The sequence below is a fragment of the Melospiza georgiana genome, chromosome 33 (genome assembly GCF_028018845.1).
Source record: "Melospiza georgiana isolate bMelGeo1 chromosome 33, bMelGeo1.pri, whole genome shotgun sequence".
Lineage (NCBI taxonomy): Eukaryota > Metazoa > Chordata > Aves > Passeriformes > Passerellidae > Melospiza > Melospiza georgiana.
Genome location: NC_080462.1, coordinates 2337617 through 2347784, shown reverse-complemented (window position 1 = coordinate 2347784; position 10168 = coordinate 2337617). Strand labels below are relative to the sequence as shown.

At 65.7% G+C, this 10168-nt stretch overlaps 2 protein-coding genes across 2 annotated transcripts; one reads left to right on the top strand and one right to left on the bottom strand.

Moving 5' to 3' along the window:
- Nucleotides 1-87: 87 nt before the first annotated feature.
- Nucleotides 88-4626, top strand: CTSK (cathepsin K). The gene is made up of 9 exons (XM_058042856.1): nt 88-1392; nt 1511-1842; nt 2700-2844; nt 2960-3082; nt 3160-3315; nt 3395-3613; nt 3691-3856; nt 3933-4038; nt 4120-4626. The coding sequence occupies exons 3-9, from the start codon at nt 2719-2721 to the stop codon at nt 4217-4219; spliced, it is 996 nt and encodes a 331-aa protein (XP_057898839.1). The 5' UTR covers nt 88-1392; nt 1511-1842; nt 2700-2718; the 3' UTR covers nt 4220-4626.
- A 695-nt stretch (nt 4627-5321) lies between these two features.
- On the bottom strand, nt 5322-9229 carry ECM1 (extracellular matrix protein 1). The gene is made up of 7 exons (XM_058042824.1): nt 9128-9229; nt 8385-8456; nt 7732-8030; nt 7148-7513; nt 6219-6439; nt 5573-5660; nt 5322-5495 (listed from the first exon to the last, which is right to left on the bottom strand). The coding sequence occupies exons 1-7, from the start codon at nt 9165-9167 to the stop codon at nt 5322-5324; spliced, it is 1260 nt and encodes a 419-aa protein (XP_057898807.1). The 5' UTR covers nt 9168-9229.
- Between the last annotated feature and the right edge of the window lie 939 nt (nt 9230-10168).

Genomic DNA, 10168 nt, shown 5'->3' with positions numbered 1-10168 from the left:
TTGTTCCCTGCAATAACCTCTCCAGCATCCATCACATCCTGAGCCCTTCAGTTCTTAAAGGGGGAGGAAAATTCCCATTTCCCTGAGCCCTTCCAGGTCCTGTGGCTGAATCCCCCCCCAAATTTTCCAGTTCCTGGGAGCTGGAGCAGCCAAATCTGTTGGGAAGGAGGATGGGGAGAGGCTGGGAGGGTTCCCAGGGCTTTGGGGGGACAGGGGACAGGTTGGGCCCTTTCCCCCCTCTTTGGGAACTCCACTGTTTGTCCTGGGGTGGAATTTTATCCCCCATGTCCTGGGGGAGCAGGAGCTGAACCCCCTCAGGTGCGTCCCAGCCCCAGGTGGATTTTGGGCAGCAGAGATTTTCCAACAGAGAGATTTTTTTTTTTTCCCTTTTTCCAACCTTTGTCTCATTTCTGCCTTTTTCATGGAGCAATGTCCCTAAATCCCCATCCCCTCCCTGTTTTGGCCCCCAAACTCCTGTTCCCTCCTTGTTTTTTCCCCTATTTTCCCCCCCTAAGCCTCCTCCTCTCTTTTTGCCCCCCAAACCCCCTCGTACTCCCCAGTTTGTCCCAGTTTGTCCCCGTTTGTCCCCGTTTGTCCCCAGTTCCCGGTCACTCGGTGCCACGTCAGGGCCTCGTGCTCCAGGGGATGATTGTGCCCTGGAGCCCCGGGGTGACTCAGCCCCCTCTGTGTCCCCTCTCTGTGTCCCCACAGAGGTCACAGGGGGTGGCTCCTGTCTTGGGGACCCCCGTGGGGAAGGGGAAGGGGTGACAGTGACCCATCCCCACCTTGTGCTGCTCCATCCCCCCCGTCCCCTCTGGGTCTGTCCTTGTTCCCGTGGCTGGAGGGTGACGGTGACAGTGGTGGTGGTGATGTCGTTGTCCCCAGTGTGACATGTCTGGGGTGGCTCTGGTGCCACGTGATGAGGTGACAATCACTGCAGGAAGCTCCTCCCTCTGCCAGGGACCCCCAGACTGGGCACGGGGGAAGGGGGCAGCCCCGGCTTGGGGACAGAGGGGGGGTCCTGTCCTCCGTGCCTGCTGTCACAGGATGTCCCCAAACTGCCGTGTCCGGCTGCTCCTGAGGGAAGTGGGTGCTCAACCCTGTCTGATTTGGACACGGGGAGGGCTTGGGCACAGGGTGGGTGTCCCCCAGGGCAGCAGGATGTCCCCAGGGTGGGATTCTTGGACAAGAGAGTGGCCCCCAGGGCAGCAGAATGTCCCCAAGGTGGGAGACCAGGACAAGAGAGTGGCCCCCAGGGCAGCAGGACATCCCCAAGTTGGGATGCCAGGACAGGACGGTGTCCCAACTTGGGGCCAGAATCCTTGGGACAGGAGGGTGTCCCCAGGGCAGGGTGCTGGGATGGGGGGACATCCCAGGGATGGACAGGAGGGTGTCCCAGGGACAGGAGGACATCCCAGGGACAAGAGGACACCCCAGGGACAGGAGAAGGTCCCGGGCACCGGAGGACATCCCGAGGACAGGAGGATATCCCAGGGACGAACAGAAGAAGATCCAGGGACAGGAGAAGGTCCCCGGGACAAGAGGACATCCCAGGGACAGGAGGGCATCCCGAGAACCGGAGCACATCCCAGGGACAGGACCCGCCACAGCCCCGCGCCGGTGCCGGTGCTGACTCAGCCGCTCCCGCAGCATCACGTGGAGCCGGGGCAGCCCCCTCGTCCCCCTCCCCGTCCCCTCCTTCCCTCCAGCCCATCCAAACCCGACGCTTGCCAAAATTTTCCGGCTGCCTCCAAACTTCCTCAATCCGGGAGCATAAAAAGCGCAGCGGCCGCGGCTCCCGCAGGCCCCGTCCCGGCGCTCCCACCGACGGCTCCGTGCTCGGTAAGCGGCGGGGAGGGGTCCCCCGGGGGGCGCTGGGTGGGTTTCATCCCAGGGAAACGGATCCCAGTGGGAATGGGGGACAAAAAGGGAAACTGAGGCACGGTACATCGAGCGGATCTGGGGGTTCCCAGCTCGGGGAGGTGTCGCGGGTCCTGCTCCATCGCGGGGGGCTGGGGGGCGGTGGGTGAAGCAGGGAGGGGCAGGAGGGCTGGAACATCCCCCCCTGCATCCTCTGCATCCCAAAATTCCCCCTCCCGGCTTGGGGCTGCCGAACGAGCCGGAGCGGTAACGGGAACCAGCTGTGCCGGCTCATGTGATGCCGGCGCCGGGCCAGCCCTGCCCGCGGGGGTGTCCCGGCCCCACATCGAGGGAGGAGGGGGTGCCAGCCCCAAATCAGGGGGTACAGAGGGTCCCAGCCCCAAATCAGGGGGTACAGAGGGTCCCAGACCCAAATCAGGGGGTGCGGGGGGTCCTGGCCTCAAGGCAGAGTGTAGAGGGGGTCCTAACCCCAAATCAGGGTGTACAGGGAGTCTCAGCTCCAAGGCAGGGTGTGCAGGGGGTCCTGGCCCCAAATCAAGGGAAGAAGGGGTCCCAGTCGCCAGCCAGGGTGTCCCAGCCCCACATCAGGGTGTGCAGGGGGTCCCAGCCCCAAATCAGGGGGTGCAGGGAGTCTCAGCCCCAAGGCAGGGTGTGCAGAGGGTCCTGGCCCCAAGCTGAGGGAGGAAGGGGTCCCAGTCCCCAGCCAGGGTGTCCCAGCCCCAAATCAGGGGGTGCAGGGGGTCCCAGTCCCACAGGAGGGTGAGCACAGGGTCCTGCCCCCCCCAGCCCCCCCTGCTCACTCTGTGTCCCCTCCCCAGTGCCCAGGCTGTCCCCAGGATGTGGTGGCCCGTGCTGCTGGCCCTGCTGGTCCCTGCGGCTCCGGCCCAGCTGCACCCAGAGCAGGAACTGGATGCGCAGTGGGAGCTGTGGAAAAAAACCCACCACAAGCAATACAATGGCCAGGTATGGGGGAAATGGGGTTTGGGACACCCCCAGGGATGTCCCCAGGGTGGAAGATGTCCCCAGGGTGGGGGGCACAAGCAGGACCCTGTCCCAGCACCATCTCCCCCCGGCGCAGGCGGACGAGGTGACGCGGAGGCTGATTTGGGAGAAGAACCTCAAATACATCAACACCCACAACCTGGAGCACTCCCTGGGCCTCCACACCTTCGAGCTGGCCATGAACCACCTGGGTGACATGGTGGGTGTCCCTGGCAGGGGACAGAGGGGGGGCTGAGCGCCTCTGGGTGCTCCCACCCACCGGGGTTCCTTCCCCAGACCAGCGAGGAGGTGGTGAGGACAATGACAGGGCTGAAGGTGCCCCGAGGTCACCGACGCCACAACGAGACCCTCTTTGTCCCTGACTGGAGCGAGAGAGCCCCAGCTGCCATGGACTGGCGTAAGAAAGGCTACGTGACCCCTGTCAAGAACCAGGTGAGATGGGTGTGCCCTCAGCGTCACCTCAGTGCCACCCCAGTGTGTCACCCTGGTGTCACCCATCGTGTCCCCACAGGGCCAGTGTGGCTCGTGCTGGGCTTTCAGCTCGGTGGGTGCCCTGGAGGGGCAGCTGAAGAGGAAAACGGGCAAGCTGCTGTCCCTCAGCCCCCAGAACCTGGTGGACTGCGTGGCCAACAACGACGGCTGCGGCGGCGGCTACATGACCAACGCCTTCGAGTACGTCCGCCAGAACCGCGGCATCGACTCCGAGGACTCCTACCCCTACATCGGCCAGGTGGGAGGGGTGCTGGCCCCAAAGCCCCCTGCGTCCCTCCCATCCCCTCCTCACCTGCCCTTCCTGGCCCCTCCCAGGACGAGAGCTGCATGTACAGCCCCACCGGGAAGGCGGCCAAGTGCCGCGGCTACCGCGAGATCCCCGAGGGCAACGAGAAGGCTTTGAAGAGGGCGGTGGCCAGGATTGGGCCCATCTCCGTGGGCATCGATGCCAGCCTGCCCTCCTTCCAGTTCTACAGCCGAGGTGAGGGGCTGGGGGGAGCTCAGGGGGCTGCTCAGGGAGCTGAGGCACTCGTGGTGACACCGGCTGTGTCCCCAAGGCGTGTACTACGACGAGAGCTGCAACGCGGAGAACATCAACCACGCCGTGCTGGCCGTGGGCTACGGGGCGCAGAAAGGCACCAAGCACTGGATCATCAAGAACAGGTACAGGGTTTGGCATGGTTTGGGAATTGCAGGTGGTCTGGGGTCTTCCAGAGGCTCAGGTTTTGCTTTTCCACCCTGCAGCTGGGGCGAGGAATGGGGCAACAAGGGCTACGTCCTCCTGGCCCGCAACATGAACAATGCCTGCGGTGTGGCCAACCTGGCCAGCTTCCCCAAGATGTGACAACCCCACCCAGCCCTTCCCTAGCCACTGCCCTGCCTCCAGCTTGGCCCCTTCCCACCCAGCCCCAAAGGTGACGGTGCTCCCGGGGGGAATTCTTTGTTTCCATGAGAAATTTCCCCTGGGAAAAGGGAAATTCACCTGCAGGGAATGGAGGATGAGTCCCCTCAACTCTGTTTTCCACACTTTGCCATGCTGGCTTCTGCATTCCCATGATCTGTGGAGGCCAATCCACCCAGACATGCTTCAGGAACCAGGTTCCACACCAGCCTCTGCCTCAGGAGCACTGGGGTGGAGGTGGAGTATTCCCAATGGAGAACAAAAATCCCTCTCCCTCCACCCTGTATCCCAGTGGAGGCTGCTGAGAGTGACCTTGACTTTATTTTTCAACTAAAATTGGGAATAAGGCTTGGACTGGCTTGCTTTGTGCTGGAAAAAAAGCCTCAGGGATGGGAAAAATTCTTCCTTTTCCCAAAGGGGCAAGGAATTCCATGTGAGGCAGAAGAGAGTGAGAAGAAGCTGCTGGGGAATTTTGGGGCAGATGGATGGATGGATGGATGGATGGATGGATGGATGGATGGATGGATGGATGGATGGATGGATGGATGGAGTATCTGGGGAGGGGGTGGTTCTAGGAAGGACACAGGGAAGGACAGATGGATGGATGGACACTCAGGACACCCCCAGCCCTATCAGAGCCCCCCAAACCCTCCCCAGGGACTGTCAGCCATGGCTGGGGGGGTCACCATGGGGAATTTGGTGACCTCCTGTTATTGTGGCCATGGGGGGGACACGAGTGACAATGCCCCTGTGGGAAGAGGTGCACAGAGACCCCTGGGGGGGCACGGGGCCGTGCGTGCCCGTGGCTGAGCGTGGTGGCCACAGCACACCCCAAAACCAAACACAGGTATCACAGCAGGCCTGACACACCCCAGGAGTGCAAACACCCCGATATCCACCCACGCCCCGCCACACCCCGGAACGGGGCCCCCCCGAAACAATGGGGACAGTGAGGCACAAGGAAGTCCCCAAAGGAGGAAAAAAGGGACACTCAGGGGTGACACCGCAGCATCTTTATTGATTGTTCCCTCCTGCCGGGCGGGATTCACTCCTCGTAGCCGTGGGGCGGGGGGGCCAGGGCGGCGCCCAGGCTCACCTGGCTCAGGTAGGCGTCGTCAAAGCAGCGGCGCCGCTCGGGCTCCTCCCACGAGCAGCAGCCCTGCGGGTCCCTCCAGGCGTCCCCAGGGGTGGCACAGAGCGTGGCGATGCCCTGGGACAGCTGCGGGCAGCGGGGATGGGGGGTCAGGGCGGTTCTGGGGGGTTCCCCAGCCCCTCTGGCCCCCCTGGGTCACTCACCTGCTCCCGGGCACAGGCGCCGCGCTCCTCGGCGGGCAGCGGGCAGCACGCCGCCGTCATGGCCCCCAGCAGCTCCGGTACCGGGCGCCTGCGGGCACGGACACGGGCGCGGGGTCAACACGGGGGGCACCTCCGTTTAGGCGGGGGAAAGGGACTGATGAGCCCCCTCCCCAAAAAGGGGTTCCCGAGCAATGGAAGATCCCAGAGCCGGGGGTGAGGATGATGGGGGTGAGGGACCCCCAAAAGAAGGGACTTTGGTGTCCCCCTACAAAAGCAGGGATTGTGCCGTCCCCCTCCGAAAAGGAGGGACTCTGCTGTCCGCCCCCAAAAGCAGGGACTGTGCTGTCCCTCCAAAACAGGAGGGACTGTGCTGTCCCCCCAAAAGCATGGACCGTGCTGAACCCCTACAAAAGCAGGGACTGTGCTGTCCCCCCCAAAAAAAGAGGGACTGAGGTGTCCCCCCCAAAACCAGGGACTGTGCTTTGTCCCCCAAAAGCAGGGATTGTGCTGTCCCCCCCAAAAGGAAGGACCGTGCTGTCCTCCCACCACAGGATGGACTGAGTTGTCCCCCCCCAAAAGCAGGGCCCGTGCTGTCCCCCCAAAAGCAGGGCCCGTGCTGTCCCCCCGGCTGTTGGGGCTCACGCACCTCTGTGTGAAGAGCCGGGTGGGGCCGCACAGGGAGCGCAGCAGGGCCGGGCCGGGCCGGGCCAGGCTCACGTTGTGCAGCTCCCGGTCGTATTCGGGGTGGGGGGCGGCAGCGGCGAAGCAGCGACCCCGGGCCTTGGGACCCCCCCGCTTGCAGCAGCGGTGCTGCCCCGTCTTCACCGCGGATTCCTCCCGGCAGAAGCGATTGAGCCCCTTCAGCCACTGCGGAGGAGGAGCTGGGGGTCAGGGGGGGCACTGGGACCCCCGAGCCCTGACAGCCGGGTCAGCCCTGGGACATTTCCGTGCCCTCCCCGGATGCCGGGGCCCCTCCCTGACACGTTTGTCACCTTCCCGGATACCTGGGAGCCTTCCCGGCCTCTGAGTGGCTGGGTCACGCTCCGGGCACATGGGTCATTGCCGGGACACCGGGGGCCCCTCCCCGGATACCGGAGTGCCGGCCCAAACACCTGAGTCCCTTCCCAAACACCTGGGTCCCTTCCCAAACACCTCCCAAACACCTGAGTCCCTTCCCAAACACCTCCCAAACACCTGAGTCCCTTTTCCAAACACCTCCCAAACACCTGAGTCCCTTCCCAAACACCTGAGTCCCTTCCCAAACACCTCCCAAACACCTGAGTCCCTTCCCAAACACCTCCCAAACACCTGAGTCCCTTCCCAAACACCTGAGTCCCTTTCCCAACCACCTCAGTCCCTTTTCCAAACATCTGGGTCCTTTTCCCAAACTCTTGTCTCCTCTTCCCGGATACCTGCACACCCCCAACCCTTTGACACCTGAGACCCTCCCAGACACCTGGGACACCCCGAACCCTTCAGCACCGCCACCCTCCCTCCCATCCTTGTCCCCCCGTCCCATCCTTGTCCCCCCTGTCCCAGCCGTGTCCCCCCTGTCCCAGCCGTGTCCCCACTCACGGCGCTGTGGGCGCAGCTCAGGCTCTCGTTGCGGCAGCACCGCCCGTACTCCCGTTCCAAGCGGACGCGCAGGCGGACGCGGGGCCCGGAGCGGGCACCGGGGCCGGGGGGGCCGGGGCGCAGCGCCCGCAGCCCGCAGATGTTGCCCATGTTGGTGGCCGTGGGCTCGCCGGGAGGAAAGGGGGGCTCGCTGACCAGGTCCCAGGCGGTGTCGGGGTCCCAGGTGGGGAGGGTGTCCCGGGTGGGGGCCGGGGTCCCCTGGGCGAAGCAGCGGCGCCGCGCGGCCCCGTGGCGGCGGCAGCAGTGGAACTGCCGCGTCTTCACCCCGAACTCATCCGTGCAGAACCCGTCCAGCACGTCCGTCCACTGCGGGGCACAGTCCCCTCGGTGTCACTCACCCCTGTGCCTCCCTGTGACAGCGCCACAGTCCCCTCTCCCGGTGTTGTCCCCGCGATGTCCCCACGTTACACCCGCCCCAGCGTCTTCCCCTGCAGCAGTGTCCCCGTGTCCCTTACGGTGTCCCCCCATCCCTGTGGTGTCCCTATCCCCACAGTGTCCCCTTTTCCCCCGGTGTCCCCACTCACGGCGCGCTGGGCGCAGGGCACGGGGCTGTGGTGGCGGCAGCAATCGTTCAGGCGGGGCCGGAGCGCGGCCAGCGCGGCCGCCTGGCGCCGGAGGTGCGCGAACGCGTTCGGGGGCAGCGGCAGCGGCGGCGGCAGCGTGGGGGGGTCCCGGCAGTGCCGGGTGACGGTGGCGGCCATGGGCCAGGCCGGGGGGAACCCGTCCAGGGCCGTGCCCCAGGTCGGGGGGTCGCTGGAGGGGCCCATGGCTCCCCCCACCAGGATGTCGGGGGGCACGTCCAGGACCTGCTCCTGCTGCAGCACTGCGAAAGGGAGCGGGGTGGGCACGGTGGGCATTTGTCCCCGTGTGCCCCTCTCTGCCCCGTGGTGCCAATCCTGTGCCCAACCTCACTGTCGCCGTGTCGCTCCCACCCCGTGTCTCCCCCATCCAAGTCCCCCTTCTCCTCCGTCACGGTGTCCCCATGTCCCTCCACCCCTCCGTGTCCCCTCTATCCCATTCCCCACCCATGCGCATCCCCCTGTCCTCAGTCTTCGGTGTCCCCCTTTGTCCCCCCACCCCTGGGTGTCCCCCTGTCCCCAGTCCTGCATGTCCCCCTTTGTCCTTCACTCCTGGGTGTCCCCCTTTGTCCCCCCACCTCCGGGGTCCCTCCCCTCACCTTGTTTGATGTTGGGGGGCCGCAGGCCCAGGCTCTCCTGCACCACCTGCTGCAGATGCCCCGAGGCCAGCGCTGCTGTCACCGACGGGGGACACAGGGGGGTCAGCAAGGTCACCCCCTCTCCATCCCCCCGCCCATGGAACAGCGAGCAGGGACCCCCCAGACCTGTGGGCTTGGAGCCCCATCATGGGGAGGGCTCCCAGGTGTTCAGGAGGGGCCCCAGGGGCTGGAGAAGGGGAGCCAGGCACCCAGGAGGGCTGCAGGTGTTCGGGACAGGCTCCTGCGGGCATTTGGGAGGGATCCAGGTGCGTGGGCAGCAGCCCCGACATCCGGGGTGGGGACCCAGCCGTCCCTGGAGGCGTCCCAAACACCTGGGCAGGAGCTCAGGTGGGACCCGGGAGCTCGGGAAGGGGATCCAGGTGTTCGGGAAGGGGATCCAGAATTCGGGAAGGGACCCCCGAATCTCAGTGAGGGATCTCAGGTGTTCGGGAAGGGGATCCAGAATTCAGGAAGGGACCCAGAATTCAGGAAGGCACCCCTAGATCTCAGTGAGGGATCTCAGGTGTTCGGGAGGGGATCCAGAGTTTGGGAAAGGGCCCCCAGATCTCAGTGAGGGATCTCAGGTGTTCGGGAAGGGGATCCGGGTGTCCGGGAAGGGATCCAGAGTTCGGGAAAGGGCCCCGGGTGTTCGGGGGGCCCCAGGCGTGCAGGGGGGCCCTGGGCCGGGGGCTGCAGGGACTCACCGGCGGCGCTGAGGAGGAGGAAGAGGCCGAAGGCCGCCATGGCGTCGGGAGCTGTAGGGTCAGCGCCGGCTCCGCCGCCTTATGAAGGGCCGGCTCGGGCGTGGGGCCACATCCCGCGGGGCTGAGTCACGGCCCTGACGTCGCGGCAGAGCCGGGAGGGGTCCCCGGGGGGCTGCGCTGGATCCGCACCCCCAAACTGGGGCAGGGGGGCGCCCCGACCCCGGCCAGGCCGTCCCAGCCCCGTCCCCACCCCGGGGGTCGCGTCCCCACCCCGGGGGTCCCGTCCCCAGCCCGGGGGTCCCGTCCCCACCCCGGTAGCCCCGGATCCCCCTCTGGTGGCCCCAGCGCCCCCCCCCGACCCCTGCGTCAGCGGAGGGGGAAGCGGTCAAACCACATTTTTGTGGGTTTTACCCCGTTTTGGGGCCCCCACCCACTGAGTCACCCCCGGTGCTGAGTAGGGGAGCTGAACGGGCACCTCCAGAGGGACCCCCGGACAGGGGGGGTCCCTCAGCTGATGTCCCCAAGAGTCACAGCCTCGGTCACCTATGGCCGGCCGGGGGGGGCTCCTGTGCTATCCCGGGATAACCAAAGCCCCGACCCGCCCGGGCAGGTGTTTGGGGTGGGGTGGGGGGACAGCCCCGCGTGTCCCCCCCCGATTGCCCAACGGGGCTGCGGCTCCGTGACTCGGCCTTTGCGCAACCCCCCCACTTTCCCCGACGCGTGGGCGGGGGGAAATCCCGGCCGGAGGGACCCAGAAGCGCCGGGGGCACCTCGGGAGAGGGAAGGGACGGTGGGAACGGAAAACCGGGAATGCAAACCCGGGAATCGCAACCCGGGCAGGTTGTGGGGAGGGAATCCAGGGGGTTTGGGGGGGTCCTGCCCCCCAGGTGGGACCCAGGAGGTCGGGAAGGGGCCCCCAAATCTCAATGGGGGATCCCAGGTGTTCAGGAAGGGGATCCAGGTGTTCAGGGGGGTTCGAGCACCCCAGCACTCAGAGGTGCCCCAGTCTCAGCTGCCACAACATCCAGCACATTTCCCAGA

Excerpts from the sequence above, each read along its gene's own strand:
- CTSK (XM_058042856.1), top strand. The coding sequence starts at position 2,719 with ATGTGGTGGCCCGTGCTGCTGGCCCTGCTGGTCCCTGCGGCTCCGGCC. Across the intron at positions 3,614-3,690 it reads CCTACCCCTACATCGGCCAG|GACGAGAGCTGCATGTACAG; the intron begins GTGGGAGGGGTG and ends GGCCCCTCCCAG. Across the intron at positions 4,039-4,119 it reads CACTGGATCATCAAGAACAG|CTGGGGCGAGGAATGGGGCA; the intron begins GTACAGGGTTTG and ends TCCACCCTGCAG.
- ECM1 (XM_058042824.1), bottom strand. The coding sequence starts at position 9,167 with ATGGCGGCCTTCGGCCTCTTCCTCCTCCTCAGCGCCGCCG. Across the intron at positions 6,440-7,147 it reads TGAGCTGCGCCCACAGCGCC|TGGCTGAAGGGGCTCAATCG; the intron begins GTGAGTGGGGAC and ends CCTCCTCCGCAG. Across the intron at positions 5,661-6,218 it reads ACCCGGCTCTTCACACAGAG|GCGCCCGGTACCGGAGCTGC; the intron begins GTGCGTGAGCCC and ends CCGTGCCCGCAG.